The following is a 27,937-nucleotide window of genomic DNA, read 5'->3' on the forward strand; positions in this document are numbered from 1 at the left end:
TGTGTAAGATGTTCTACTGTTTAATAAATATTTTACATGTAAATCACATTTTACTGTAAAACACTAATATGTACCAATTTATCATACCACGTGGAAAAGGACCCCATATATTTTTGTTTTTCGATTGTAGAAAAAGCATGTACAATTTGCATTGGAAACATAAATGTTGGCCACGATCACAATAAAAAAGCTAATGTCTTAAGGTAAAGGATGAAGTCATTTTGAATGCAAGTGTTTTATGTGGAGCGTTTTCCATTTCTCATAAGAATCGTACTGCTCCCAAAGTTTTAATATCCAGTTACAACTGAAGGTCTCTACAACCAAGACATCATGCTACAGTCCTCATTGATGGCCATGTCATTAAAATGATTCGGGATTTTCAGCAAATAGCAGGAAATTAGCTTAAAAGATTGTTAACCTTTGAATTCAAAAGTTGATTCGAGCATTGCAGTTAAAAGAAACATAGATGAAACATAAAGTCAGCCAACAATTCACAGACCATACAAAACAAAATTCATTCTCTGCAACAGTCCATCTGTTGCTATGGAAATACTCAAGCAGCTAAATGCTTGTTCGTGGGGAAGATCACTCCATTGTGGGGTTACTGGAGAATATTATCCACAGAAATAGATTGCAACTATACACACCATCTGTTCAAATGTGAATTTTAAAATAAAGTCATTTTTTTTCCCCTTTGAATGCACTGGATCATCTTATGTTCTGTGGAAAATCCACATTTAAGAAAATAGTATAAAAGCTCATACAACTAACCCCAACAGATGAACTGTATTGTCCGGCAAACTTTAATACTGTCATTACAAATTTAAGGCACCTTAGATCATATGCTTGTTACTTTCAGTATAAACCAGAAAACCTCAACACGCTGTGATAGACAATCTGAGTAAACCAACCCACAACGCGCAGGTTCATTTTCTTTTGTTATTATTTTTCTCTTCAGGATTTTGTTTCAATAATAGCATAAAGTGCATCAGCAACATGATAAAGATTCAACTGCAGTTTCCATAATGGGCATTTTTATGCTAATATGTGTCATTGACTCGGCATGTGTTCTTCGCTATACTTGTTAAATTGCTGGCCCCTGCCATCACAAAACAAGCCGATTCGAATTTTGTTTCCTTTACAGAACAAAGTTTGCGATCACCTACATGTTGCTTTAATATGGCAGAATCTAATGGAGATTCAGGTGGAACCATCCCATCGTTTCTGAAGCCAGTTGCACTACAATCAACCCCCTTATCACTGCACACAAGGGGGAGGGGCCTGTCACTGGAAGTATGTTTTGCTGCACTGCTTCCCTTTTGATGCTCATCTTCCTCATTGATTTCCTTATCATATAATTTTCCAATGTTCTCATAAATGTCAGATACTACACTTGTTGCCACATCATTCCTGGGATGTGCATTATGGGCTCCATAAACTTCAGAACAATCCATGCCCTGGCGGGAACAGCTAGGCAGGGAAGAGGGAGCCCCCTCCCCATTATAAACAGAGAAAGGTATCACTGAATACTGATTACCACAGTCTTGGTAAAAGCAACAATCATGCAGACTGCTGTCATACTCTTTGGCAATCCGCAGTCGCTTCCTATAGGTCAATTCCTGTGTTCCGAACCAATCATTAGGTGGCGTCTCCCCAAAAGAGCAGGCAGACAAATACCAGTCATTCTGCATTTCTCCTCGAATCCGTTTCAGCAAGTTGTTGATCAGCACTGAACGTCGCAGAAACACTTCTGGATCTTCAATAAACCTTAGTTTTTCCAGTGATAAACGGAGTATGTGGGTGCGATCCTCAGGGACGGCCAAGGTCCGCACCTAAACCAAAGAAATAAGTCAACAAATAGCGCAAGGAACCATTCTCTACAAAATGGCAATGCTGAAACTGCTGGGCTTACGATCATTCCTACACCTATATTCATTAAACAAATTTAAGCTATTTCTTTTGAACAATTCAATTACAGTTGAGGTCAAATATATTAATTCAGCATCAACCAATCATGGACATCTATATAAACTCCAAGGTTTTTCTGCAACAGTGGGTGGAAGAGAGAATCGATAAATACTGTCATGTGAGAGTGCCTTTAAGAAATGGGTGTTTATAAATGGGTATGTATATAAATATCTGTAGTGAGAATACCTTTAAGAAATGGGTGTTTACCACTATAGTGATGTCAGAGAGTGGGTGGAGCTGGGCTGTCTGTCAGCATTTTACTTTCATTTTAGGCTGCTGCAGGGTGTGTTTTAGTTTTGTTTTCAGAACTGGATAGCTGCAGTCACAGCCAGAAGGTGTATTAGAGTCTCTCTCTGTAATCTAAAGACTGTAAATCGATCCTGATGATTTAAAACTAATAACAGTTGTGACTTTAATATGATGTGCTTCTGGTAAAAGGTGTTTTAACATCTTATGGATTATCATAGAATTTACAGTGCAGAAGGAGGCCATTCGGCCCATCGAGTCTTCACCGGCTCTTGGAAAGAGCACCCTACCCAAGGTCAACATCTCCACCGTATCCCCATAACCCAGTAACCCCACCCAACACTAAGGGAAATTTTGGACACTAAGGGCAATTTATCATGGCCAATCCACCTAACCTGCACATCTTTGGACTGTGGGAGGAAACCGGAGCACCCGGAGGAAACCCACGCACACACGGGGAGGATGTGCAGACTCCGCACAGACAGTGACCCAAGCCGGAATCGAACCTGGGATCCTGGAGCTGTGAAGCAATTGTGCTAACCACAATGCTACCGTGCTGATGTTAAAATGAAAGCTTAATGGATTACTTAGTGTTGTATTCTTTGGGGGTTGTATTTGAATTAATGGTTGCTAAGATGTTCACTGTATGTTTCAAAAAAGGTTAACTTGAGTTCACAGAATAAACATTGTTTTGCTTTTTAAATTATTTTCCATTTCTGCTGTACCACACCTGTAGAGTGGGCTGTGTGCTCCCCGTACCACAATCTATTAAAAGTTGTGGGTCAGGTGAACGGCAAATAGGGGGCTTGAGGGGGATAAAAGTCTATCTATTGGATTGGCTTAGTGAACTTAAAGACAATGAGGGGTGAGCATATTGTGATTGCTTATCAGGTGTGGTATTTTAGTTTAAGTAGGGAGTGTATTGTGGACAATGGCGCTTTCAGAGGCTGAGGTTTTTAGGGGTGGAGATGGTCACACGCAGTACCTTACGGACGGAGACTAAAAGCAGACTGTTAGATTTGGCAAAAACATTGCAGTTATCATCACATGACAAAATGCGAAAAGATGAGGGGCAGGATTCTCCCAACGGGAGACTAAGTGCCGACGCTGGAGTGAAAACCGGAGTGTTTCACTCCGGCGTCGGAGGCCGCTCCTCGCCCCCTATTCTCCGCCCCCCGAGGGGCTAGGAGCGGCGCCGCGTCATTTACGTGCGCCGGGCCTTGGCGCCGTGTAAAAGCGGTGCCGCGTAAATTATGCGACCAGTGCCGCGTAAATTATGTCACCCGCGCATGCGCGGTTGCCGTCCTCCCCGCGGGCGCCCCACGAGACATGGAGGCGTGATCTTGCGGGGCGGCGGAGTAAAAGAGTGCGTCCTTCAGAGACGCTGGGCCGCCGATCGGTGGGCACCGATCGCGGGCCAGACCCCTTGAGTGCCCCCCCCACGGTGCTCGATCCTCCCTCCCCCCCCCCCAAACAGGCCGACCACGCAGCGTTCGCGTGCTGTTCACGCCGGCAGTGACCAGGTGTGGTTGGCGCCGGCGTGAACCCGTCGTATTGGGCAGGCCGCTCGGCCCATCCGGGCGGAGAATCGCCGCTTGCCCGTTACGAATGGCGAACGGTGATTCTCCGAGCGGCCTGCTGTAAATCTCAGCGCGCCGTTTGGGGGTGGGGGATGGGGAATCGCTTGCGGGTGCCGGGGCGACATGGCGGGACTCGCCCGGCACGCCTGCGATTCTCCCACCCGGCATTGGGGGGGGGGGAGGGGAGAGGAGAATTGCGCCCGAGGTAATTATGGCGGTGGCTAAACATTTAAAGTTGCCTGAGATACAGTTTGACTCATTGGAAATGGCAAAAATTCAATTGCAAATTAACCAAATGGAACATGAGAAGAATTAAAGCAGCTTGACTACGAAAGAGATAGAGAGGAAAAAAGAGAAAGGGAGATACAGATCAGGGGAAAAAGATAAAGAGAAAGAGTTTGAACTTCAGTAAAATGGCCATGAAACATGACAGTCAGTTAGAATTGGCAGGCATAAAGGGAAACGGACAGTTGGATGACAGTGATGAGGATAGTGATAAAGAGCGTCATAGTCAAAGGCTTGGTGGGGATCTATTTAAATATGTCCAAGCATTGCCAAGGTTTGATGAGAAGGAAGTGGAAGCCTTTTTCATTTCATTTGAGAAGGTGGCTAAACAAATGAAATGGCCACAGGACATGTGGGTATTACTGATTCAAACAAAGCTGGTAGGTAGGGCTAGTGAAGTGTTTGCATCACTACCGGAGTAGGTATCTGAGACATAAGAGGAGGTGAAAAAATCCATCTTGAGGTGCATATAAACAGTGCCTGAAGCCGACAGACAAAGGTTTAGAAATTTAGGGAAAGAAGTTGGTCAAACTTACATGGAATTTGAAAGGCTCAGAGTAATTTTGATAGGTGGATAAGGGCTTTGAAAATAGATCAAACGTATGAAGCTCTCAGAGAAGTTATGCTTTTGGAGGAGTTTGAAAGTTCAATTTCTGATGTTGTGAGAACTCATGTGGAAGAGCAGAGGGTTAAAACTGCGAGATTAGCAGCAGAAATGGCAGATGATTATGAATTAGTTCATAAATCAAAGCTTGGTTTCCAACATCAGTTTCAGCCTGTGAGGGATAGAAACTGGGGACATAAGAAATACCCAAGTGGTAAAAGTCACGGTGATCTGATAGGAGATAATAAGGAGAGTGTACCTCAGATTAAAAAAGAAATCCAGGAGGGTGGAAGAGACATGAAAAGTTTAAAATGTTTTCACTGTAATAAACTAGGCCATGTAAAGTCACAGTGTTAGTGGTTGAAGAAAAGCACTGGGAAGGCTGATGTGGTCAAACAGGATAAGACAGTGGGGTTTGTTAAAGTGGTAAAGGAAAGCCCAAGTGAAGCGAAGGAGGTGCAAAATATTGTACCTGATCAAGAGGTGATTGATAAGAAGGTGCCAGATCTCTTGAAAGAATTTACTTGTGTGGGTAAAATTTACTCATGTGTATCAGGAGGAGCAGGTAAAGCAGTCACAGTTCTAAGAGATACGGGAGCTAGTCAATCTTTAATGGTAAGAGATGAGGAGTTATGTAGTTTGGGAAGAATGTTGCCAGAAAAGGTGGTATTATGTGGAATTCAGGGTGAGAGGATTAGTGTTCAATTATATACGGTAAGGTTGGAAAGTCCAGTGAAGAGTGGTGAAGTGGTAGTAGGTGGAATAGAGAAACTATCTTGCACAGGATTACAGTTTATCTTGGGTAATGATAAAGCGGGTTCGCAGATGAGAGTGATGCCTATATGGTTGATAAGCCAGTGGAAGATCAGACAACTGAAGTGTCGAAGGATGAATTTCCTTGGATTTGTCCGGTTTGTGTAGTAACAAGGTCGCAAAGTCATAGGTTAAGACAAGAGGAGAAATCAAAGAGTGAAGATGAAATTGAAGTGCAATTATCAGAAACGATTTATGATCAGATGGTTGAAAAAGAACAAGAACAGGTGGAGGATGAGGTGGATAATTTTTGTTCAGAAAATTGGTGGAGTTAGAACAAAAAGATATAGAAATAAAACGGATGTATCAGAAAGCATACACAGAAGAGGAATCTGAGTGTATACCAGAGTGTTATTACCGTAAAAGTAATGTCTTGATGAGAAAATGGAGACCTTTACATATGCATGCGGATGAAAAGTGGGCAGATGTTTATCAAGTAGTATTGCAGGTAGGGTACAGAAAGGCGGTGTTGCGAGTTGCACATGAGGTACCAGTGGGAGGTCATTTGGGAATAAGGAAAACTCTAGCTAAAATACAGAAACATTTTTATTGGCCTGGACTACATAAAGATGTAGTTACATTTTGTCAATCATGTCACACATGTCAAGTTTCAGGGAAACCTCAAGCAGTGATAAAACCAGCACCCTTAATACCCATTCCAGCATTTGAGGAACCTTTTACAAGGGTCCTAATTGATTACGTACGACCGCTTTCTAAAACGAAAAGTGGGAATCAATATTTTTAAACTATAATGGATGTGTCTACTAGGTTTCCAGAGGCCATTCCAGTACGTAATATTACAGCTAAAAAGATTGTGAAGGAGTTACTTAAATTCTTTACTAGATATGGACTACCCACAGAAATACAATCGGATCAAGGATCAAATTTTACCTCAAGGTTATTCAAAGAAGTTATGGATAGCTTAGGAATAAAACAATTTAAATCAACTACGTACCATCCAGAATCACAGGGAGCGTTAGAAAGGTGGCATCAGACATTAAAGACAATGTTGAGGGCTTATTGTCAAGATTATCCAGAGGATTGGGATAAAGAAATTCCATTCATACTGTTTGCAATTAGGGATGCACCTAATGAATCAACCAAATTTAGTCCTTTTGAACTAATTTTTGGTCATGAGGTAAGAGGACCACTTAAATTGATTAAGGAAAAATTGGTGAGTGAGAAATCAGAAATTACATTCTTGGATTATGTGTCAAATTTTATGGAACGATTAAATAGAGCAGATGAATTGGCTGGACAACGTTTAAAAGTTGCACAAAATGTGATGAAACGGGTAGCGGACAAGAAATCCAAAGTGCGTAGTTTTGGCATTGGAGATAAAGTTTTAGTGTTGTTACCATTGTGAGGTGAACCTTTAAACGCTAGGTTGTGTGGACCGTACCAGATTGAAAGGAAATTAAGTGAGGTGAATTATGTGGTAAAAACACCGGACAGAAGGAAAACTCACCAAGTGTGTCATGTGAATATGCTTCAAAGGTACTTTGAAAGGGAAGGAGGAAAAGGAGGAGGTTTTAATGATTTTAACTCAAAGTGACGAACCAAATCCAGATGACTGTGAATTTGACATACCTCAAATTAAATTGGAAAACGAGGATGTTCTTAAAAATTGGGATAAATTGTTAAGTTACCTTCCAGAGGAAAAACGGCACAGGTTAACAAAGAGATTGAGAGTGTGCTTAAAAATGGCATAATTGATGTGGGTTGCAGCCAATGGAGCTCACCCATAGTGATGGTACCTAAACCAGACGGTACCCAATGGTTGTGTGTGGACTATAGAATGGTGAATGCAGTTACAAGAATGGACTCTTATCCTATCCCACTTTTGGAGGATTGCATTGAGAAAGTGGGACAATCAACTTTTATTTCCAAACTGGATTTACTTAAAAAATTATTGGCAGTTACCATTATGTGAAAGGGCAAAGGAGATTTCAGCTTTTGTGACTCCAGATGGTATATACCAATTCAAAGTTATGCCATTTGGCATGAAAAACGCACCAGCCACATTTCAATGGTTAACTAACAAAGTTGTTTCAGGATTACCCAATTGTGCGGAATACATTGACGATCTGGTAATTTTCAGCCCGACATGGACAGAACATTTGAAACATCTGATGGAGTTATTCGATCGACTTCAGGAGGCGGGTTTGGTGATGAACCTAGCCAAAAGTGAATTTGGAAAAGCCCAAGTCACTTTCCTTGGCCATACAATCAGATAGGGTTGAATGGTCACACGGGATGTGAAACCAACAGTTATTGAGGAGTTTCCGATACCTTCAAGACGAAAGGAAATAATGCGATTTCTTGGCATGATTGAATTTCATCGAACTTTTGTGAAAATGTTTTGTAGCGCGATCGCTCCACTGATGGACTTGCTGAAGAAACGTCAAAAATTTCAGTGGACAGCGGACTTTCAACAGGCATTTGTCAGCCTGAAAGCTGTGATAACCAATGTGCATGTGTTGGAGAATTACAAGGGACTCTGTGATCAGATTGAACTAAAGTATCTGACTTTAAAGAGAAATGCCGAGGCGTAGAGAAATGGATGGATCGTGCAGAGACCTTCTTGTTGAAAGAGACTGTCAATCGAGAAGGATTCCAGTTGGAGGAAAAACAAAAAATGCACTATATTGTCATACCTGTTTGCGTGTGTTGTTTTTTTGAAACTAAAAAATATATTTACTGTGTGCATTTCTTAAAGGATAGTGAAAAGGTGAAAAATGAAACCATCTTGAAGTTTTTTTTTATAAATTTAGATTACCCAATTATTTTTTCCAATTAAGGGGCAATTTAGCATGGTCAATCCACCTAACCTGCACATTTTTGGGTTGTGGGGGCGAAACCCACGCAGACACGGGGAGAACGTGCAAACTCCACACGGACAGTGACCCAGAGCCGGGATCGAACCTGGGACCTCAGCGCCGTGAGCCGGTTGTGCTAACCACTAGGCCACTGTGCTGCCCTAACCATCTTGAAGTTGATGGTTTATTTTTTTCTTGGGGGGAGGTGTCATGTGAGAGTGCCTTTAAGAAATGGGTATGTATATAAATATCTGTAGTGAGAGTACCTTTAAGAAATGTAGTGATGTGAGAGAGTGGGTGGAGCTGGGCTGTCTGTCAGTGGTTTACTTTCATTTTAGGCTGTTTGCTGCAGGGTGTGTTTTAGTTTCGTTTTCAGTGCTGGATAGCTGCAGTCACAGCCAGAAGGTGTATGAATATCTCTCTCTAATCTGAAGACTGTAAATCGATCCTGGTGATTTAATACTAATAACAGTAGTGACTTTAACCTGATGTGCTTCTGGTAAAGGTGTATTAAGTCTTATGAATGTTAAAAGGAAAGCTTAAAGGATTACTTAGTGTTGTATTCTTTGGGGGTTGTATTTGAATTAATGGTTGCTAAGATGTTCACTGTATGTTTCAAAAAGGTTAACTTGAGTTCATAGAATGAACATTGTTTTGCTTTAAAAATTACTTTTCCATTTCTGCTGTACCACACCTGTAGAGTGGGCCGTGTTCTCCCCATTCCACAATCTATTAAAAGTTGTGGGTCAAGTGAACTCCATGATATACTTTGGGGTTCTCTAAACCCTGGCCCATAACAATACATGCCAAATATTTTTCTTTGTTTCTGAAGATATGTTTCCACCATAAAATATGTTGTTTGCCCCCAACCCATGCATAACTTCCTCTTGTCAGTTTCTCCCACCTCAAATACCACCTGCATTGGAGAACGCCTAAATATGTGTATGCTTCTCTTGATCATGATATGTAAAAGTAGTGGAATAGAAACTCCTTATTTAATATCTTTCTTCATCTAAGTCTCTGATGTGTACTCTAGTCTCACATTATTGGCTTCTCAAAGAAATGGAGAGCTCAGTGGAGTCGTGGTGACGGTTGCTAAATTGACCAGACGAAATGTTGTGGCAAGTATTGACAATTAACAATGTATCCTGTTTCCTTGGATGAATTCCAAGAATGTTGAAATATTCAGACGTCTCTATAAAAAAATACTTATCCATATCGGTTAGAGGAACAAATGCGCATGTGAAATTTCAATAATGATAGGTACAGAAGGACAGACGTAATCCTTTATATTATCTCAAAGGCCAAGTAACAGGGTGGCATTTCAGCACAAATGGAATATGTCACTCTGTGCCCAACTGATGTGGCTAGAGAAATAAAGAGGGGAGAAAAGTTAAGCTGGACCTGACCGTATGCCAAGCTAGAAGATAAACTAAAATGGAATTGTAATGAATTTGTGGAACCTACTCTTTGGCAGCAGGTGTGAGCAGGTGGATGAAGATCTCCGTCTTCCACATATTTCCGTTTGAAGTATGCTATCTTGGACGTTGTTAGAAGATTTGAGATTCCTTTGCAAGGTGATTCTGTGGTAATAAATCAAATATAGCTGCTACATATGGTTGAAAACTTTCTCACATTTTCATTTTAATTTCCTACCATGTAAAATGATTGACAATTAATACAGTTAATCTATTTCCTTGGGTTCATTCCAAGACCGCTAAAATATTCAGATGCTTGTAAAGTATTTTATCACGTATATTCTATTAGCATATTAGTTGAAGGGAGAACACTTTTAAAATTTCAATATAATATGTGCACAGCGCTAAGAACAAACAGCATCATTTAAAGTGTTTTAAAGGACAAGTGACAGGGTTACATTTCAGTAGAAATGTAATTATTAGGCATTCTCTTAATTATAATAGAAATCTTTTCAATTTTAATATTTTGTTTGAACATTATTCCAACGGGCATTTGAATGAGCCGGTTCCGCTGCACCACTTCTGTCTCAGAATGGGAGACAAGACCATACATTCGCTCTTTATCATGTAGTCCTTTAATTTTAGCATTTGTTGTCAGTTAGGCCAGTTTAATAGAATTTACTGTAGCCTGCAGGGGAAATCCAACATTGTTAACCTCTGATCTACTTCGAACTGCTAGATCTCATCTGAGATGCTTGTTAACGGTGACAATGACATTTCAAATGACACAGAATGACAAATTCAGACCCTGATTTTCATTATGAATATAATTCGTACACGATAAAGCGCTGGTTACTATTTTGTAAAAATATTCGTCACAAAACAGCAAAGATTCCAAGGGATAAAAATTGCTGATAGCTCATGTTATGTGAGGGTTAAAATCTATTTGTTGTGCACACACTGGAAAGTATTATTTTACTCATGGCTTTCTGTGTATTATATAGCACCTTTCACAACCTCATGGACATCCCAAAACATTGTACAGCCAATTAAGTACTTTTGACATGTAGTCATTATTGTAATTGAGAAATCCTGGAAGCTAATTTGCCGACAACAAGCTCCCACAAAGAGTAATAAAATAAGCAACAAGATCATGTTTTACGTGTTGATTGGGGAAAATAGGTCTGGACAGCAGAACAACATTTTTGCTCTTCAGGGCGGCAGGGTGGTGCTGGGTACTACTGCTGCTTCGATCCCGGCCCCGGCTCACTGCCCATGTGGAGTTTGCACATTCACTCCATCTCTGCGTGGGTCGCACCCCCACAACCCAAAAATGTGCAGGGTAGGTGGATTGGCCACGCTAAATTGCCCCTTAATTGGGAAGAATTGGGTACTTTCAATAAAGAAAAAACATTTCTGCTCTTCAACTTGTGCCGTGGGATCTTTTATGACCATCTGAGTGGGTGACAGCTCCCCGGTTGAAACATCTCATGCAAATGAAAATAAGTAAATCCAACACAGAGTATAAATTGCTGAAATAAAGCAACGGGATTCAGATTCAAATTAGAAAAATGTGAATGTAGAATTGATATCAGGAAATTCTTCTTCACACAGAGATTAAATTCCTAGATAAAGGGTGGTAGAAAAATGTCTTGCATCATTCAAGATCGCATGCTTCAGTGACAGGGATCTCTGGGGTGCTTCTGGATAGATGAATTGAGATGTCCAAATCCTCCTTAAGCCAGAAATATCTCCTGCTCTATTGAATGTCAAGTTTAGTAAATTCAGTTGATTAGTGACATGCTAACTCAGTGTACACAATAATTCATAATACAATACCATGCTTAGAGAATTACTTTTCATCAGTTTAGCCTTCTCTGGTGCAGATCATAGCTATATAACTAATGGCCATAAATTAATGCCTGCACATTCTTTGGATCCAAAGGTTATATGTGAAGCACAGGACAGCCTGCAGTTCTCAGAAATCTCTTTTCAACCCAAAACATCTGTCTCATCTTCCTTGTCCATTCACACACTGCAATTAATTTTTTCAGGTCATTCTCAATATCTTTCAATTCCATCCACTACTCCGAACGTCTCTCCCAAACTATAATTATGGATACGATTCTCCGGGAAGATTTCTAAGTGTGGTAGCGAGGAGGAACTGCCCCGAGAACTCTGTGCTCGGCCGGCAATACAATGCATTAATTGGTAGACTTAAAGAGGCGCCACAGGCTTCACGCCGCGAATGAAGGCTAGCCAGTCATCGCAGGGACCGCGGTCACCAGCCACCCCGCTAACAAGGTCGAGCAGCGCTTAAACAGCACTTGCACAGTCAGCTCCCAGCCATGGCACCGAGACGCCCGGCCCAAAGGTTCGGAGACGAGGACCTGGGGAGGTTCCTTAATGCAGTTGAGGCAAGGAGAGATGGCCTGTTCCCCCAAGGGCGAGCCATGGGGCAGCCAGTGCCGCCTGGGATGAAGTGACAGCGGCTGTCAGCACAGGAAGAGTGACCAGGAGGACTGACCTCCAGTGCCTCAAGAAGGTCAACAGCCTACACCGGGTTGGATGCGCATGTTGACACCTGTCCACTCTCCCCAAGACTTTTCCGCCCCCCTTGCGAGCATCCGAACCCTGCAACCCCATGTGCTCCCTCCCCCCCCCAAGCCTTCCTTCACCACCCCTTCCACCACTGTGAACCACACGTGTGGCTAACGATGCCTCTCTGTGTCTCCGCAAGAGAAGCTCTCTCGCAATCGCCGGCAGAGGGCCCAAACTGGTGGAGGGGTGCCAGATATAAGAATCCTCACGTCCTTTGAGGAAAGGGCCCTGGAGGTTACGGGGGTGGCCAAGGACAGAGTGGTCATCAATGCGGAGGTTGGCGCATACAGCAGAGGTGAGGCTCCACTGGGCCCCACCCAGAGGACAAGTGAGTTGTTATTGCCATATAGACTGACCCATCCTTCCCACTGACCACATGTCCCGCAGGTCCTCCAGCCGATGATGCCGGCCTATCTGGAGTGGCCCCATCCTCTGCCTCCCATGAGACCATCTCGGAGGAGAGCTCCGAGGTTGCCACAATCCACGCGTCACAGCTGTCATCCCCACCTTCCACCAGTGCTGATGCGCACATCTCGGTGAGCAACGTTGGTGGTCAGGCTTCTGGGACACAATCTGGTGAGCACCACACAGTTGCTGATGCACATCAGATGGAGGCAATAATGCCAGGTGAGTCAGCAGTCGGAGGTCTGCTGGATCCCAGGACCCAGCTGGGTCCCAGCCAGATGATGAGTCTGTGGAACAGGCTATCCCGGAGCTGATGGAAATGTTAGGGAGCAGCCGGGACATTCAGAGGAAGATGGCAGTGACACTCCAGCAGATCCATAGCCGATTGGCAGAGTCCCAAAGGCTATAGGCGCAGGAAATGTCACCAGCAATGCGTGGCACCGAGGCCAACACTGCTAGGGCGGCAACCGCAGTGGAGAACCTGGTGCATGACGTCAGCAGCATTATTAGAAGTGTCCAAGGCGTGATGCAGTCGATGATGGCCATGTTTGAGGACCTTAACAGAATGTCCAACTCGTTGGGGGACATGACCCAGTACCAGGCTGACCTTGATGAGGTTCTGTGGGACATGTTCCGCTCTCAGATAGGCATGGCTGAGGTGCTGCACAGCTTGTCCCAGTCACAAGTGGGCATTGCCGAGGTAATGTAGCGCATGGCCCAATCACTGAGGAGCATCGCCGAGAGCATCCACACGATCCTGCAGACACCGGGGAGCCGCCAGGGTTGGCAGAGCCAGATGTTACAGGGGCAGCCGGGGCTCGAACCAGCTGCCCCTCTGTCCCAAGGAAAACCCAGGGCGCTATGGCCACCGACCTGTCCCATGGAGTGGGGTTTGTGACCACCAGCTCCCCGAGTTCCTTCCCTCTGGTGAGGTTGCATTGCGCAGTCAGCACACGGGACAGGGCGGCACAGCTGTGCACGTGCTTCTGACAAGTGCACCGGGGCCCTCTGACCCCAGAGGATGCCTGCCAGGGGCATCGAGGGCCACTGGATGTGCTAAGCAGCTGGCGGCCTCCACCTCAGATGTGCATCCTGGGGATATACACAGACGCAGCAGTAAACCAACGTCGAGGATCATGGAGGGGGAGTCGGTCGGGAACGAGTGTGTGGAGGGGAGAGTGAGGCGGCACCATCAGGAGAGTGGTGCATTTTTGGACACTTGTGAAACATTAAAAACCCTTCTACACAACCAGTATGACGTCTCTGTCAGTTTCCCCCACAATGCGGACCGGCCTCGGAACTCTTGGCCTATCTCTCCAGGCAACCACCCCCCGGGCACACCACGTGCAGGTGATGGGTGTGAGTGAGCACTCAGTAGACAGGCAGGGGCCAGACTATGGCATAGATTGAGGAGCACTGGCTCTCTGTGGGTAAGCGTCACCCCCCTGCCCTCGACAGTGACCCACTGACGGTGCCGACAGTCCCAGCACCCTGGAGTGATGTGACACACACCCTGGGAGGGTGGGAAATGGAGAGATGTGTGGGGAAGATAGTGATGACGGACCAGGTCACGCCCTATGCAAAGCGAGCGGGTATGAAGGCCGCCTGGGCCCTTCAAGCTTGCCGGACCTTCGCCGCGGCCGCCGGTCCTGCAGCTGGTCCTTCAGTCCCTCCCTGGGATCGTCCTCCAGCTCCTGTTGGTCTGGCATCACTTCATCACTCTTGTCCTCGGAGGTGGCCACAGATTCTTCATTCCCCCTTCTGCAGCATGTCGTTCCGCTGCTGTGCCAGATTGTGGAGGACACAGCAGACACCACAAAGCGGGTGACCCGCCGGCAGGGCACTACCCGAGCGGTCGAGGCATTCGAAGTGCATTTTAAGCAGTCTGATGCACCGTTCAATGACAGGTCGGCTGGTCACATGGACCTCGTTGTATTGGGGATATACACTTCGGTCTCCGGCCTTCGTACTGGCGAAATTAACTCGGTCCTCAGCGTGTACCACTTATCCCCAAGAGCCAGCCGGCTATCCTGTGGTGGTTCTCAAAGAGACCAGGGATGTCTGACTGCCCAGGATGTAGCAGCCGTGCACACTCCCTGGGAAGCGTGCACACACGTGCATGATCTGCATGTTGTGGTCACACACAAGAGCTGTATGTTCAGGGAGTGGAATCCCTTCCTGTTGATGTAGGGCACTCCCTAGCTGGCCTAGTGTGTGCAAGGCGACATGTGTGCAGTCTATCAGTCACTGGATCTGGGGAATCCTGGCGATGGCGGATAATCCTGTTGCCTGGCATCTCGTTGGGCTTGGTCCATGTCAAAGTTGATGTAGGTTTCCGCCCGGACAAACAGGGCATCTGTGACCTGTCGGATGCATCTGTGGGCTGTGGTCTGCATTAATTCCACACATGCCTCCATTTGAGCCCTGGAGGGATCCAGAGGCTTAAATGTTCAGGACTGCGGTGACCTTGACGGCCAAGCGGAGTCCTCCTCTTCCCCTTTATGCCAGGTCTGCGAGGACATGACACAGATGTCGCACCGCCTCCTTCTCGAGGTGGAGTCTCCTGCGGCACGCACTGTCTGTCACTTGTTCGAACGCCCAGCGACGCCTGTACACCCTGGGCCAGCGCAGGCCTCCCCTTCTGGGTGCCACCATGGCCTGATGGGAAGCCAGGTCGCCAGTGTGGGGCGGGGTGCAGCACATGGGCTCCCGCCTCTATCTTCTGCAGATGCTGCTGCCGCCACCGCCTCTGGTGTCTGACCGTCCTGCCTACCAGCAGCACCACGAGGGCCTGTTCTGCAGGGTCCAAAATACCAGCCATACCATTCACTATCTGTAAGGAATTGGGAGAGGCTGTTAGACTGACAAACAGCGGTGGCTCCCACCCCGGGACCCTCCATTCCCCCATTACCAACCCTCCCTGCCTGCCCCACACCCGGCACGCCATGCTCACGCACACCCGGCGCAGCGGGCCCCCAACAACGGACCCCAGACCCTGTACCCGCCACCAGCACATAACTTTACCTGGACAACCCCCCCCCCCCCCCCCCCCCCCCCCCCCCCCCCCCAACCACCCCGGGTTCTTAGTCTGTGAGCAAAGATAGCTGCTCACCTCCTCACAGAAGCCCTTCTGCCAGGTTCACGTTTTTCAAAAGGAGTACTAATAGGTGCCAGTGTGACCACATACTGGGGTGGCCATTGAATATAGGGTGGCTCCCGTTAATTGTATGGAAATGGGGCTTAAGTGGTGATTATTGGCTTCTCGCCACACTACGGCAGGATACCAATTTCACCTATGGGGGCGAGCCAGTTGCATCGCAAACTGTTTGCCGTAGTTCTCGTTTTTGGCCTCTCCCACTATTCACCGGCCTCTTTGCCCTCTTGCTTGCGTGAAACATGTCCAGAGAACCGCGCCCTATAAGACTACGATAAAATACTGCAAATATTAGACGTCTAAAATATACACAGAAGATGTTGGAAATACTGATTAGGATAAGTAGCATCTGTGGAGAGTAAAAATGAGTTCATGTTTTTTTTCTGACCTGTTCTGATGGCAGATCACCGACCTGAAATCATAGATGCTTGCCTGACCTGTAAGCATTTATGTACATATAGCTCATATGCATTCACCACAATGATATCAGGGTTCAAATGTTTGAATTATGGGGACAAGTAGCAGAACCAAGGTTTTTATTTCTTTCACTTTAGGGGTGATCTAATTGAGATCTAAAACAGCCCAAGAGGTTTGTTGGAGCTGATACCGAGAAACTATTTCATCTGATGGAGGAATCCAGAACAAAGGAATTCATCAAAACTTAGAGCAAGTCCTTTTAAAAGTGGAATCAGGAAGCACTTTTTAGGCAAAGGGTAATGAAAATTTGGAACTCACATCCCTGAAGGGCTGTTGATGCTCGGCCAATTGAAATGTTCAAGATTGAGATTAGCAGGCTTCTCTTGGGCAAGGCCACAATGGGATATAGAATTGAGGTACAGCTATAATCTGATGGAATAATGGAAGAAGCTCAGAATCTGCCAAGATTACATCCTTTTTTTCATTCCGAAAACGCTTCCTCTCCTGTGACAGAACACTTGGAATGTGCGACACTAAACCCTCCATATGATGCATCTCTGCTTCTGCACAGAAATTTGCTTGACAAGATCGCAGATCAGAAAATCAAGGTTTCATGGTCAATTAACCTGATTGCGCGGTGGTCCCTACTTTTCAGAATGCAAAAATTTAGTCACATAGAGATTACAGTCCAATCAAATTTAAGATACATTTTTTAAAAATAAAAAGGACAAAACTTCCATTCTTTTGTTGAACAGTCTACTCTATTAACCAAAAAGCCAATTTCCCCCCGTTTCCTCCCTCCCTTTCACAAAGATGTTGACTTCTGCGAGAGTAACAGTACCATATAAACTAGCCAGTCATCAGGTAGAATTACTGAAATCCCCATTGTCTGCGGGTGAAGCTTGACTCTAAGCATTGGAAGGCTCTTTAACTGAGTTAGAAAGCCATTGAGCCCAGTCTTATTCTCACGTGAAATCAACGTGTGAATTCTCTTGCACAAGTTGCAAGGTAACAGTTTCTGCTTTAGCTGTGTCAGCGTCATAGACTAATATCTGCATTCCACGAACATGTAGTTGAGTAGCACTAGTTCAACTAGACATGACCTGCTGAGATGGTAGTTCGGATCATGAAAACTTTTAAATGAAATAATCTAAAAATGGGTCTCAAAGATTTAATGAGATGTGGCTCAGACTATTTCCACTGGCAGTTTTTTTCATTGTGGGACCGTTCTTGGGAACAAAGATAGTTGATATGCTCTCGTGGAAACAAAGTTTGTGTGGATGACTGCCTCGTACAACACGAAGCGATCCAATAATTCTCCATGAATCAATGTGGGAAATACACCAGTGTCACTTCCTTGATCAAAGATCTGGAATGGAAATCAGCACATCAAGGAAGGAAAAAAATAGATGGACCATGTTTTATAAACCATGTAATGGACTGATGGAAAGTGACAAACCTGGTGCCCTCTGGCAATAACAACTATTGCCAGAGGGCACCAAGTTTGTCACTTTCCATCAGTCCATTACATGGTTTGTAAAACATGGTCCATCTATTTTTTTTCCTTCCTTGATGTGCTGATTTCCATTCCAGATCTTTGATCAAGGAAGTGACACTGGTGTATTTCCCACATTGATTCATGGAGAATTATTGGATCGCTTCAATCTTATTTATATCTTTTGCCATACAAGGATCCAACACACAACTTGCAAACTACAGGACTGGACAAATGCTTGGTAAGCTATAACTCTGATATTTGTGCTGCAATATCAGAGGTTCCTCCTCAGAAATCCAAGAAGCTGGTTAGCTTTGGAGGTAATCTCCCGAATCCCAGCAGTGGAATTCTGCATGATATTCCTGCTCAGGGGAACAGGACCAATTATGACAGAACCACTAACAGCAGAAATTTATTCCTGAATTCTCATTGTTCCAAATGATGGTCAGTTTGCTCAACAATAATTTCCACTGGTTCTAAATGATACTGGCATTGCAAAAAAAAAGGAAGATATAATATCTCTGCTGAGTCATGTTTTCATTTTAAGGTAAATCAATTCATGCACTTAACTGTGGAATGCAGTGCGCCTCATGGATATGGACACTTTAATTTTGTTTCATTGTTCTGAGTTATTATTGCTGAGGACATCAGTAATGCTCACAGAATACAATGAGAATGACATGAGAAAACTGGAGGCCACCTCTAGCAGAACTATAAGGTTTCAACTGAGGTATCCAGATCATTTTCTAAGCTATGGGAGAAAAGATGAAGGAGTTTATGTCAGCCATAAAAGCATCACATTCTGGAGAAGCCCAGTCAATAACTGATTGGCAGCACGGTAGCACTGTGGATAGCACAATCGCTTCACAGCTCCAGGGTCCCAGGTTCGATTCCAGCTTGGGTCACTGTCTGTGCAGAGTCTGCATTTTCTCCCCGTGTGTGCGTGGGTTTCCTCCGGGTGCTCCGGTTTCCTCCCAGTCCAAAGATGTGCAAGTTAGGTGGATTGGACATGATAAATTGCCCTTAGTGTCCAAAATTGCCCTTGGTGTTGGGTGGGGTTACTGGGTTATGGGGATAGGGTGGAGGTGTTAACCTTGGGTAGGGTGCTCTTTCCAGGAGCCGGTGCAGACTTGATGGGCCGAATGGCCTCCTTCTGCACTGTAAATTCTATGATCTATTAAGATGATCCCAGAACAAGGGGTCATAGTCAAGAACTAGGCACCATAGTTTGGGGATAAGGGGCAAACCTTTTAGGACTGAGGAGAAGAGAAATTTCTTCACCCAAAAAGCGGTGAATCTATGGAATTCGCTACCACAGAAAGTAGTTGAGGCCAAAACATTGTGTAATTTCAAGAAGGAATTAGATATAACTCTTGGGGCTAAAGGGATCAAGGCATATGGATGAAGACGGGATTAGGGTATTGAACTTGATGATCAGCCATGATCATACTGAATGACGGAGCAGGCTCGAAGGGTCGAATGGCCTCCCCCTGCTTCTATTTTCTATGTGGCACTATATCAAAACTGTTTAAACCTGAAAAATTGACCCACAGAAATGTTCTTCTCGTCACCTAGGAGTTCCCATTCCAGTTTTTGATCCTATTTCTAGGTTAGGATTGTTTTCGCTGGAGTTCAGAAGAATGAGGGGTGGATCTCATAGAGACTTATAAAATTCTAACAGAACAAGGCAGGGTAGATGCAGGGAAGATGTTACCAATGATGGGTGTGTCCAGAACCAGGGGGTCACAATCTGAGGATTCAGGGTAAACCATTTCGGACAGATATAAGGAGACATTTCTTCACCCAAAGAGTGGTGAGCCTGTGGAATTCATTACCACAGTAAGTAGTTGATGCTAAAACATTGAATATATTCAAGAGGTGGCTAGATATAGCACTTGAGAAGAATAGGATCAAAAGCTATGGGAAGAAAGCAGGATTAGGCTATTGAGTTGGATGATCAGCCATGATCGTGATAAATGGCGGAGCAGGCTCAAAGGGCCAAAAGGCCTCCTCCTGCTCCTATCTTCTATGTATGTATCTATGATAGGTTGAATGGCCTTCTTCTGCACTACAAGGATTCTATGGAGTTAAAATTGATTTTAATACTAATGAAATGGTACACTAAACTGACCTGCTTCAGTAAAACATTCAAGTCCTGAACTTCCATAGGCTTTTCCCCAATTCACTATCATAACTTTAGAAGATGAACAGAACCCCAAGATTCTACGCATCTCTTCTCTAGAGATTTTTTTCCATCTCAGACTAGAGGACCCTATCGAAATTTCAGGTGTCATTTTATTCTGTTATCACAAAACTCCAGCTGTAAATCTAAGTGCATGTCAATGGCTCCTGGAACATGACGTGTGAATAGTACTTTTAAAAATATCTTTCTTCTCCTCATCTGGAGGAGAACAGCTAGCATCATCGATACCTCAGTAGATGTGCGAACAATTTCAAGCGATATATTAAGTGAGCATGTCCTTTACAGATCTCCCTCCATCTCAAAGTCAGTCAGTAGGTCAGTGCAAACCCCTTCACCTGACCTCCGTCGAGACATAGAATCCACACCTTTTAGGTAAAGGGCATCCTGGAGGACTAGAGGTGGATGATGGGGCTGGTTTAGCACACTGGGCTAAATATCTGGCATGTAATGCAGAACAAGACAGCAGCGCGGGTTCAATTCCTATACTGGCCTCCCCGAACAGGCGCCGGAATGTGGGGACTAGGGGCTTTTCACAGTAACTTCATTGAAGCCTACTTGTGACAATAAGTTATTATTGTTATGTTCCTCACGTTCATGCATGAACAAGTATGAAGACATTGCTCTTTGACCAAGGTGATGAGAACCATGTAAGAAGCCTCACGCAGACACATCCACTTGTTTCCACTAGGCTCGAGTGTCTATAGAGACCATTGCCGTGGCAGCTTAGAAAGACTAAACACATGAGCTCTTCTCAGCCATGACCATTCACCAGGGAGGATGGAGGTTTAGAGTTGCGAGTTGGCTGGTATCCACCAGCCGCACCTCTTGGAGGCATCCACCTCTCTCTCTCTCCCTGCATCTGAACGCAGCCAAAACCAAATGGCACAGAATGAATGGCAGCGCCACACCTTGCTGGGATCTCGATTTTAAGACAACCATGAATTGGGAACAAACCTGCTGCTGTGTAGGCTTCACCATAAAGACAGAACACAACTTGGCATCTTTAACATCCAGTTGCCTCATAATTATTAGGGTGTCCCTATAACTAACCACCTGTTTTGTTCCATTGAATTCCTACAGTGCAGAAAGAGGCCATTTGGCCTATCAGGTATCCATCAACCCTCTGAAAGAGCACCCTACCTAGGCCCACTACCCCCCCCCCCCTCCCCCACAACTCCTCCTAACCCACACATCTAAGGGTAATTTTAGCATAGACAATCCACCTAACCTGGACTGTGGGAGGAAACCGGCGCGCGCGCTGTGTGTGTGTGTGTGGGGGGGGGGTTGCAGGATCTCACTGACTGATCAAGGTCAGATTTGAAAACTGGTGCGCATCACATTCCAGACTTGCTCCACCACATTCTACCCTCCACTTGTCACCAACCAACTTCCCTATCACCCCGGACCCACCCAATATCATCATTCCTCTCCCCTCTGTCACCCTTTACAATCCCTATTATACTGAACCTTATCATAATACAACTCCACATGCCTTCCCTGCCCTCAGAGCCGACATCCATTATTGCCCCAGTATCCAACCTGCCCCTCCTGCTATCCGAGCTATCGGTCCAATTCCCCTCCAGGACCCACCCGATGAGATTTTCAACCACAAGACAGGATTCTTGGAAGTGTGGAGGAACAGAGGGATCTTGGGGTCCACGTACATAGATCCCTCAAAGGTGCCACCCAGGTTGATAGGGTTGTTCAGAAGGCGTATGGTGTGTTGGCTTTCACTAAGAGGGGGATTCAGTTTAAGAGCCGCGAGGTTTTGCTGCAGCTTTATAAAACTCTAGTTGGACCACACTTGGAATATTTTGTCCAGTTCTGGTCGCCTCATCATAGGAAGGATGTGGATGCTTTGGAGAGGGTACAGATGAGATTTACCAGGATGCTGCATGGACTGGAGGGCATGTCTTATGAATAAAGGTTGAGGGAGCTAGGGCTTTTCTCACTGGAGCAAAGAAGGCAGAGAGGTGACTTGATAGAGGTGTACAAGGTGATGAGAGGCATGGATAGAGGGGATAGCCAGAGACTTTTCCCCAGGGTGGAAATGGCTGTCACGAGATGACATAATTTTAAGGTAGTTGGAGGAAGGTATAGGGGAGATGTCAGAGGTAAGTTCTTTACACAGAAGAGTGGTGGGTGTGTGGAATGCACTGCCAGCAGAGGTGGTGGAGTCAGTCATTAGGGGCATTTAAGCGACTCTTAGACAGGCACATGGACAGCAGTAAATTGAAGGGGTGTAGGTTAAGTTTATCTTAGATTAGGATAAATGGTCGGCACAACATCGTGGGCTGAAGGGCCTGTACTGTGCTGTTCTATGTTCTAAGACGCTTAATCTGAACCTCCCCTCTGACAGTTACTGTTCCCTCCTTTCACCAGTACCCTGAGTTCTCCCCTGAGTGCCCAACAGTTGGTACTTTGACCCACCCCCTAAGATATTCGCCCACTCCTTCCCCTACTCTTCACCAGCACTCCCCCTCTTCCCCAAACACTCTCCCCACCCTTCCCCCATTAAATTGCCTCCCTTGCCCAGCCTCTGTCCCACCCTTACACCCTACTTCCAAGTCTTCACCTGCCTGTCTTGTCCAGCCTTGGTGCAACGTTTGCTATTGGCTCTTGAGTGAAATTATGTGAGGTCCTCAAGAAGGAGAAAGCAACATTTATGCACGTCAGTCATGGAAGAGGGGAAGCTCACCAAGTGCACGCCGCAAATATATATATATATATATATATAAAATATACAGTCGTACAACTGAACATCCTAAATTCTCACGGCAAGGAACTTAATTTGGAGAGTAAAATTAATTCCGGCGTGGTAGCCTTTTCATGAACATGCACGAGATGATAATGTATGCAGTTGCCGTTCCCAATATTGTCCATCGGGAAGCTTGACCCGCCTTGAAAGTTGGGAGAACAGAATTCTGACAGTTGATCCTTCTCTCGGGAAACAGATCTTTTGCCTCCCGCCATGATTCCCATTACTGGCGGGGACAGAAAACTCAGCCCTTCCTCTTTCGAAAAAGATTCCCAGAGAAGGAAAGATAGTCCAGCTGTCACATAGCTGAAATAAACTGCAAACACCAAGATGCAGCATGATGTGAAGTAAACCTGTCAACATTCATGCATATGCAATTGAGAAAATAAATGTCCTGTGGTTGGCTTGAACATTGTGCTGAATATTTATGCCATTTCTTACAGCACAAGATAACAATGAATAGAATTTGAAGAACCAAGCATGAAAAGACCATTTTTTCATGACTATGATTTACCTTTTTAAGACATGTTGGAGCTATGAAATAGGTCCCGGTATGTCCGTCTTTCGTGCTGTATTGCTGGTAGTGCTGCTAATTTCATATTGGTATTTTCACCCTATCATGCCATCCTGGTTATTTGCGAGCCAAGGAGCATGAAGCTCTGCTTCAAGGTACCAACATCCACGTATGAGAAGTCTGAATTAGCATGACCTTCATTGCACTTGTGCCCTGCTTCCACACGATAGGTGCACAGGAATCATGCGCATTGATGTGTAATGTAGACTCGGTCTCCTGATGCCAGCTTTCATTCTCTTTCAAGTAAGGGTGACATACATGGTAGCTTTGAAATAAAAGGATCCTCAGCACTTCTGGGGCAGCAAGAATTCTGCAGATTCTGTGCTAGCCATTGTGTATAATATTCTCACTGAAATATAAACAAATCACTTTTGGAGGGTCAAACAAAGCACGGGTGCTTGAATGGCAACGAAAGAGACAGTCACTGATCCTCTATACACTATGTTCTACAGAATTGTGCTGCCTCTCACATTGCTGCTGCTGGTCGGTGGTAAAAATAACACAATTGTTGGCTTGCTGAATAAAGCAAATGTGCCATCCTTGATACACTGTAGGCTGCCAACCGGCTGACACTGCAGGTTTCTCAGGATGAGCTGGAAGAGCTTTGAACATATCACCTAAAAACGAAAGGCCACAGACAGTGCCATAGTGATGTGAAACATTTTACAGAGGCCTTGAAAGCACAGTTTTGCCACAGTATGCCTGTTAAATCTAAATGTCATGGTCTTATTATCTTATTGTCAAAGCTGTGCCTGGCATGGGATAGTTGTTGCATGATACAGTAGTCGAACTTGACAGTGCACAACAGTCCACCTGGAATCACAAGCAGCCTCTCCTTGTTCTTACAGGTTCTGCCATGCCAAATCCAACATTACTGAAGCCCCGTTGTACCAGACAGCTGGAAAATGGGTAAAATATTGATCCAAGTTACCTTATGACTTCAGCTTGCTGTCTGTAACTTCACATCTGGTTCATGTGGATGAGATGACCACCACACACCCAATTATGCTGTCCAACAACGATACGGTGTGACTGCTCCTTTAGGTATCAGTCCAACCAATTAACTACCGCGATTGGACTAGCTGATTGCAACTGCACATCTACTAGGATTTCTCCCTCCAGCAATTTTGGCTAGATCAGGAAAAAAAGCGGCAGACTATAACTGCACTCCACACTGCTGCCCCCTCTTGTCCAGTTGGCATTGGTGCAAATGCGTTATGCCACCAGAAATTTCCAGACAAATATAAGAATGAAATACAATGAGAGTGAAACAAAAGTCATTAGACTCCCACCATAATATTATCACCTTGAAATAACTGATGGGGATTATTTTATTAACACATTTATTGTGAACTTAATTGTACTATGAATCACATCTGTCTTTGCGTTGAGACTGGCTGACAGTGTGGGTACCAACTTCTAGTGCCCGCTTTGTTATTAGTGCAAGACGCTGTTTACAATGAAATATTAATGGCTGTGACATTATTACTGCCATTTTATTCAGAAGTAATTTGCAACTGGTTCTTGCAGAATTATATGCTAGAAATAAATACTACAATGCCATATACACGCAATAGAAATTTGATAGTTATCCAGTAATATTAAAAAATATACGGATATAGATCTGTGGACTGGTTACAAGCAATGCATCAGGAGCTCTTAAAATGTATGACAGGTCACCAATGTAAACAGGCAGTTGTAAGAGGCCAGAGAAAGCAAAGTCTGTTTGCTCATGTGAAAATCACATTTTTTCCTGCCCATCTCGGCCCTCCCACTCTCACCCCTGTTATAAATTGTGGTTGACTGGCGCAAATTCACAGCTTGGAGTGTACATAAAGCCGCACTCTCACCCGCACCCAAAAGAGAAACACAGCCCAAATCAGATGTGCGGTGGGTACCTGCTGCTGTTGCTGACTGACCTGTGGGCTCTCCGTATTTAGTCTGGTGTGAGCTCGCTGTGGTTTTGCTGAAAGATTCTTCCCAGACGGGGACGTACTCCGGGATATCTGAGGGTTCTTCAGTGGGAAGATCGCATAATCTGCTCATCGAAATCACCAATGTCATTTCTCAACCGAGGCTGCAGAATCAAACAGAACGGCAATCACTCGATCCACTTCGTACATGGAGAATGTGCTCCTGAATAAGCGGGGGAGAGGGGGGGGGGGGGGGGGGGGAGATCCCTGCAGTTTATTTGCTGCAACGCCTCGGGTTATTCCAGTTCCCCCTCCCTTCCCCATGTCATTAGGGGGGAGGGAGGGAAAGAGACCCGGTTCAATCTTTCATTCAGTGGGGCCATTCCATCCTCGCCCACCACTGCCCATTAACTTTAAACCAAAGATCAGACAGCATTCGGTCCGGATCGTTTCTACAAACACCATCATCACATTTCCCATGAATTATCCCACCCCCATTTCCCGAGCTGGAGGGAAAACACATCTCGTCGCCCCCAGACACATAAATAAAAAAAAGGGGAACCTTGAACACCTTACCAGTCATCCAGAGTCGACTCGGGCGGCAGTTCAGCTTGGAAAACTTGAGAGAAATCGATTGGATGCGAGGCGACAGCAAAGCCCGGACTCCAGTCACAACACTGTGAGGATGGGACGGGGAGAATTGGCTCAGAATTGGTTGTGTGTGTGTGTGTGTGCCGAGTCCCGGAGGAGCCAAGCACAACGTCAAAAGCATGCAGATTAAACGAGCATTGGTATTTGGGAGAGGGGGGGCGGGGGGGGGGGGGGGGGGGAGAGACAGAACTGCCCTTAGATTGAAGATAAACAAAACACATGGATATCGGCTGTGCCCCCCACACCCCCTCCTCACAACACGTTCTGCACAACCGGAAAACAGTAAATAACTGGGTTCACAGAGGTTTCCAGCCCAGTGATTCTTTATTTATTTTTCGCCAGACCCACACAGATTTTTTAAAAACATAATACAGGTTGCATCCTGCATGCCGCGAGGAGCATCCCGGTGCCAAATGTACTCTGGAATCCAGTTGTTTCAACGGGGGGGGGGGGGGGGTGTTTGGAATTGCAGGCGAAAAGGTGAATCCATTTTAACATGAGCTTAGCCGGGAGGGATAGGAGAGGAACATGAAACTTTTAAACTGGATCCCAGAGGAGCTGCTGGCTGGCGCACGTCTCCCAGGGGCACACATACTGTGTCTGGTTTAATGAGTTTAAAATGGTCAACGAATTGCGAACAAACTTTATTTTCCCTGGGAGGGGGGGGAAAAAAGCCTTCCCAAATAGGCAAATAAGCAGACGGGGGGGGGGGGGGGGAGTTAAACTCAGGTCCATTGGTGCAACGCAAATCATCTTTCACCCCCTTCCCCTCTGTCCTACTTCGAAGATGAAGGGGTTTTTTTTCTTTAAAAAGATTTTACAGCAAGTAAAAATCCTAAAGACATACCTAATTGTGTCAGCGGTTCGGCTGGTAAGACTGGCCTGGGAAGCGGGTGGTGGTGGCGGTGGGGGGGGGAGCTAATACCAACATTTCTGAGCGCTTACACTCATATCCCCAGGAATCCTCCTACCTAGTGTCCATTTCCCCATAGAAGGAAAACTGTTCAGACGCCGAATGAATGCTCCTAGTATTTGTGTGAGGAATGGGGCGGGGCCGCCTTAAGGGTTGGTTCCCAGCCAGTCCGGCCGCGCACCAACCCTTCATTGTCAATGGGGCGGGGAAGCGGCAGTAGCTGCTGGCAAAGAGCACCCTCCGTGCCCGCCCGCCCAACCGGGACCACGCGGCCAGACCTGGCAAAGCGGGGGGGGGGGGGGGGGTCAACCCCGGCCACAGTCTGATCGGCTTCCCTCAAAGTCTCTCAGCTTCAAAAGCCCAACCTTTCTATGTATTTATTTACCCGCCTCCACCTCACATCGAATTGCACCCGACCCTACAGCACGATTTGCATTCAAAGGCGGACAATATATATATATATATATATATCTCAACCACAGGGGCAGAGCCGTGCACAAGGTGTCCGCGCTGCCCTCTCGCACGGTGTCCGTGGCGGGAGGACGGACCCGCGCGGCTCTCCCGCCCACACCACCTTTGTGCTGGAGGGAATGGCCGCCTGCACCCAGCGTGCACAACCCTCCTTCACACTGGCTCACATCTGGAAGGGCCGCTTTGAAGCCCCCTCCCCCCAACCCCCACCCAACGACACGACAACCCCTTCACTCACGGACCTGGCCAGGCACGTCCTAGGCTCGGCGGGATGTGTGTGTGTAAAAAAAAACATTTGACAGCACCCCCCCCCCCGGCCCGGTTTTCTGCGGATTGAAATGCAGAGGCGTTAGTTAGTATTGCCTTGCGTTCAAGTAGCCTGGCGGCACCGCACATCGCTCGCCCTCTCGTCTTATTTTTTCACTCGAACATGCTCGAGCAAGTACTCGGATGAGGGAGGCCAATTTGTTGGGGTTTTTTTTGGCGCGTCTGGCAACCGCTCCCTTTGGGAGGTCATTGCGCTTGCTGTCTTAAAGGCGCTATAGGAATGCCGGCCCTCACCAAGGGGCACTGGCCCTGAAGCGTCGAGTGTTTCTTTGACCACGACTGCCCCGCCTGCTGAGGAATTCCGGCATTTTCTATTTTTTTT

The 27,937-nt window shown here is 45.6% G+C and overlaps 1 protein-coding gene across 5 annotated transcripts; it reads right to left on the reverse strand.

Annotated features, from left to right (window-relative positions):
- On the reverse strand, positions 1-27,937 carry LOC119973803 (SERTA domain-containing protein 4-like). Of its 5 annotated transcripts, none has more exons than XM_038812255.1 (5): positions 27,850-27,937; positions 25,830-25,930; positions 25,239-25,417; positions 9,783-9,898; positions 1-1,832 (listed from the first exon to the last, which is right to left on the reverse strand). In XM_038812255.1, the coding sequence occupies exons 3-5, from the start codon at positions 25,402-25,404 to the stop codon at positions 1,041-1,043; spliced, it is 1,074 nt and encodes a 357-aa protein (XP_038668183.1). In that variant the 5' UTR covers positions 25,405-25,417; positions 25,830-25,930; positions 27,850-27,937; the 3' UTR covers positions 1-1,040. The 5 variants fall into 5 exon arrangements, with proteins under 5 accessions (XP_038668183.1, XP_038668165.1, XP_038668174.1 ...); XM_038812237.1 differs by lacking the exon at positions 27,850-27,937 and adding an exon at positions 27,531-27,586; XM_038812246.1 differs by lacking the exon at positions 27,850-27,937 and adding an exon at positions 26,876-27,054.

The sequence above is a fragment of the Scyliorhinus canicula genome, chromosome 1 (assembly GCF_902713615.1).
Source record: "Scyliorhinus canicula chromosome 1, sScyCan1.1, whole genome shotgun sequence".
Lineage (NCBI taxonomy): Eukaryota > Metazoa > Chordata > Chondrichthyes > Carcharhiniformes > Scyliorhinidae > Scyliorhinus > Scyliorhinus canicula.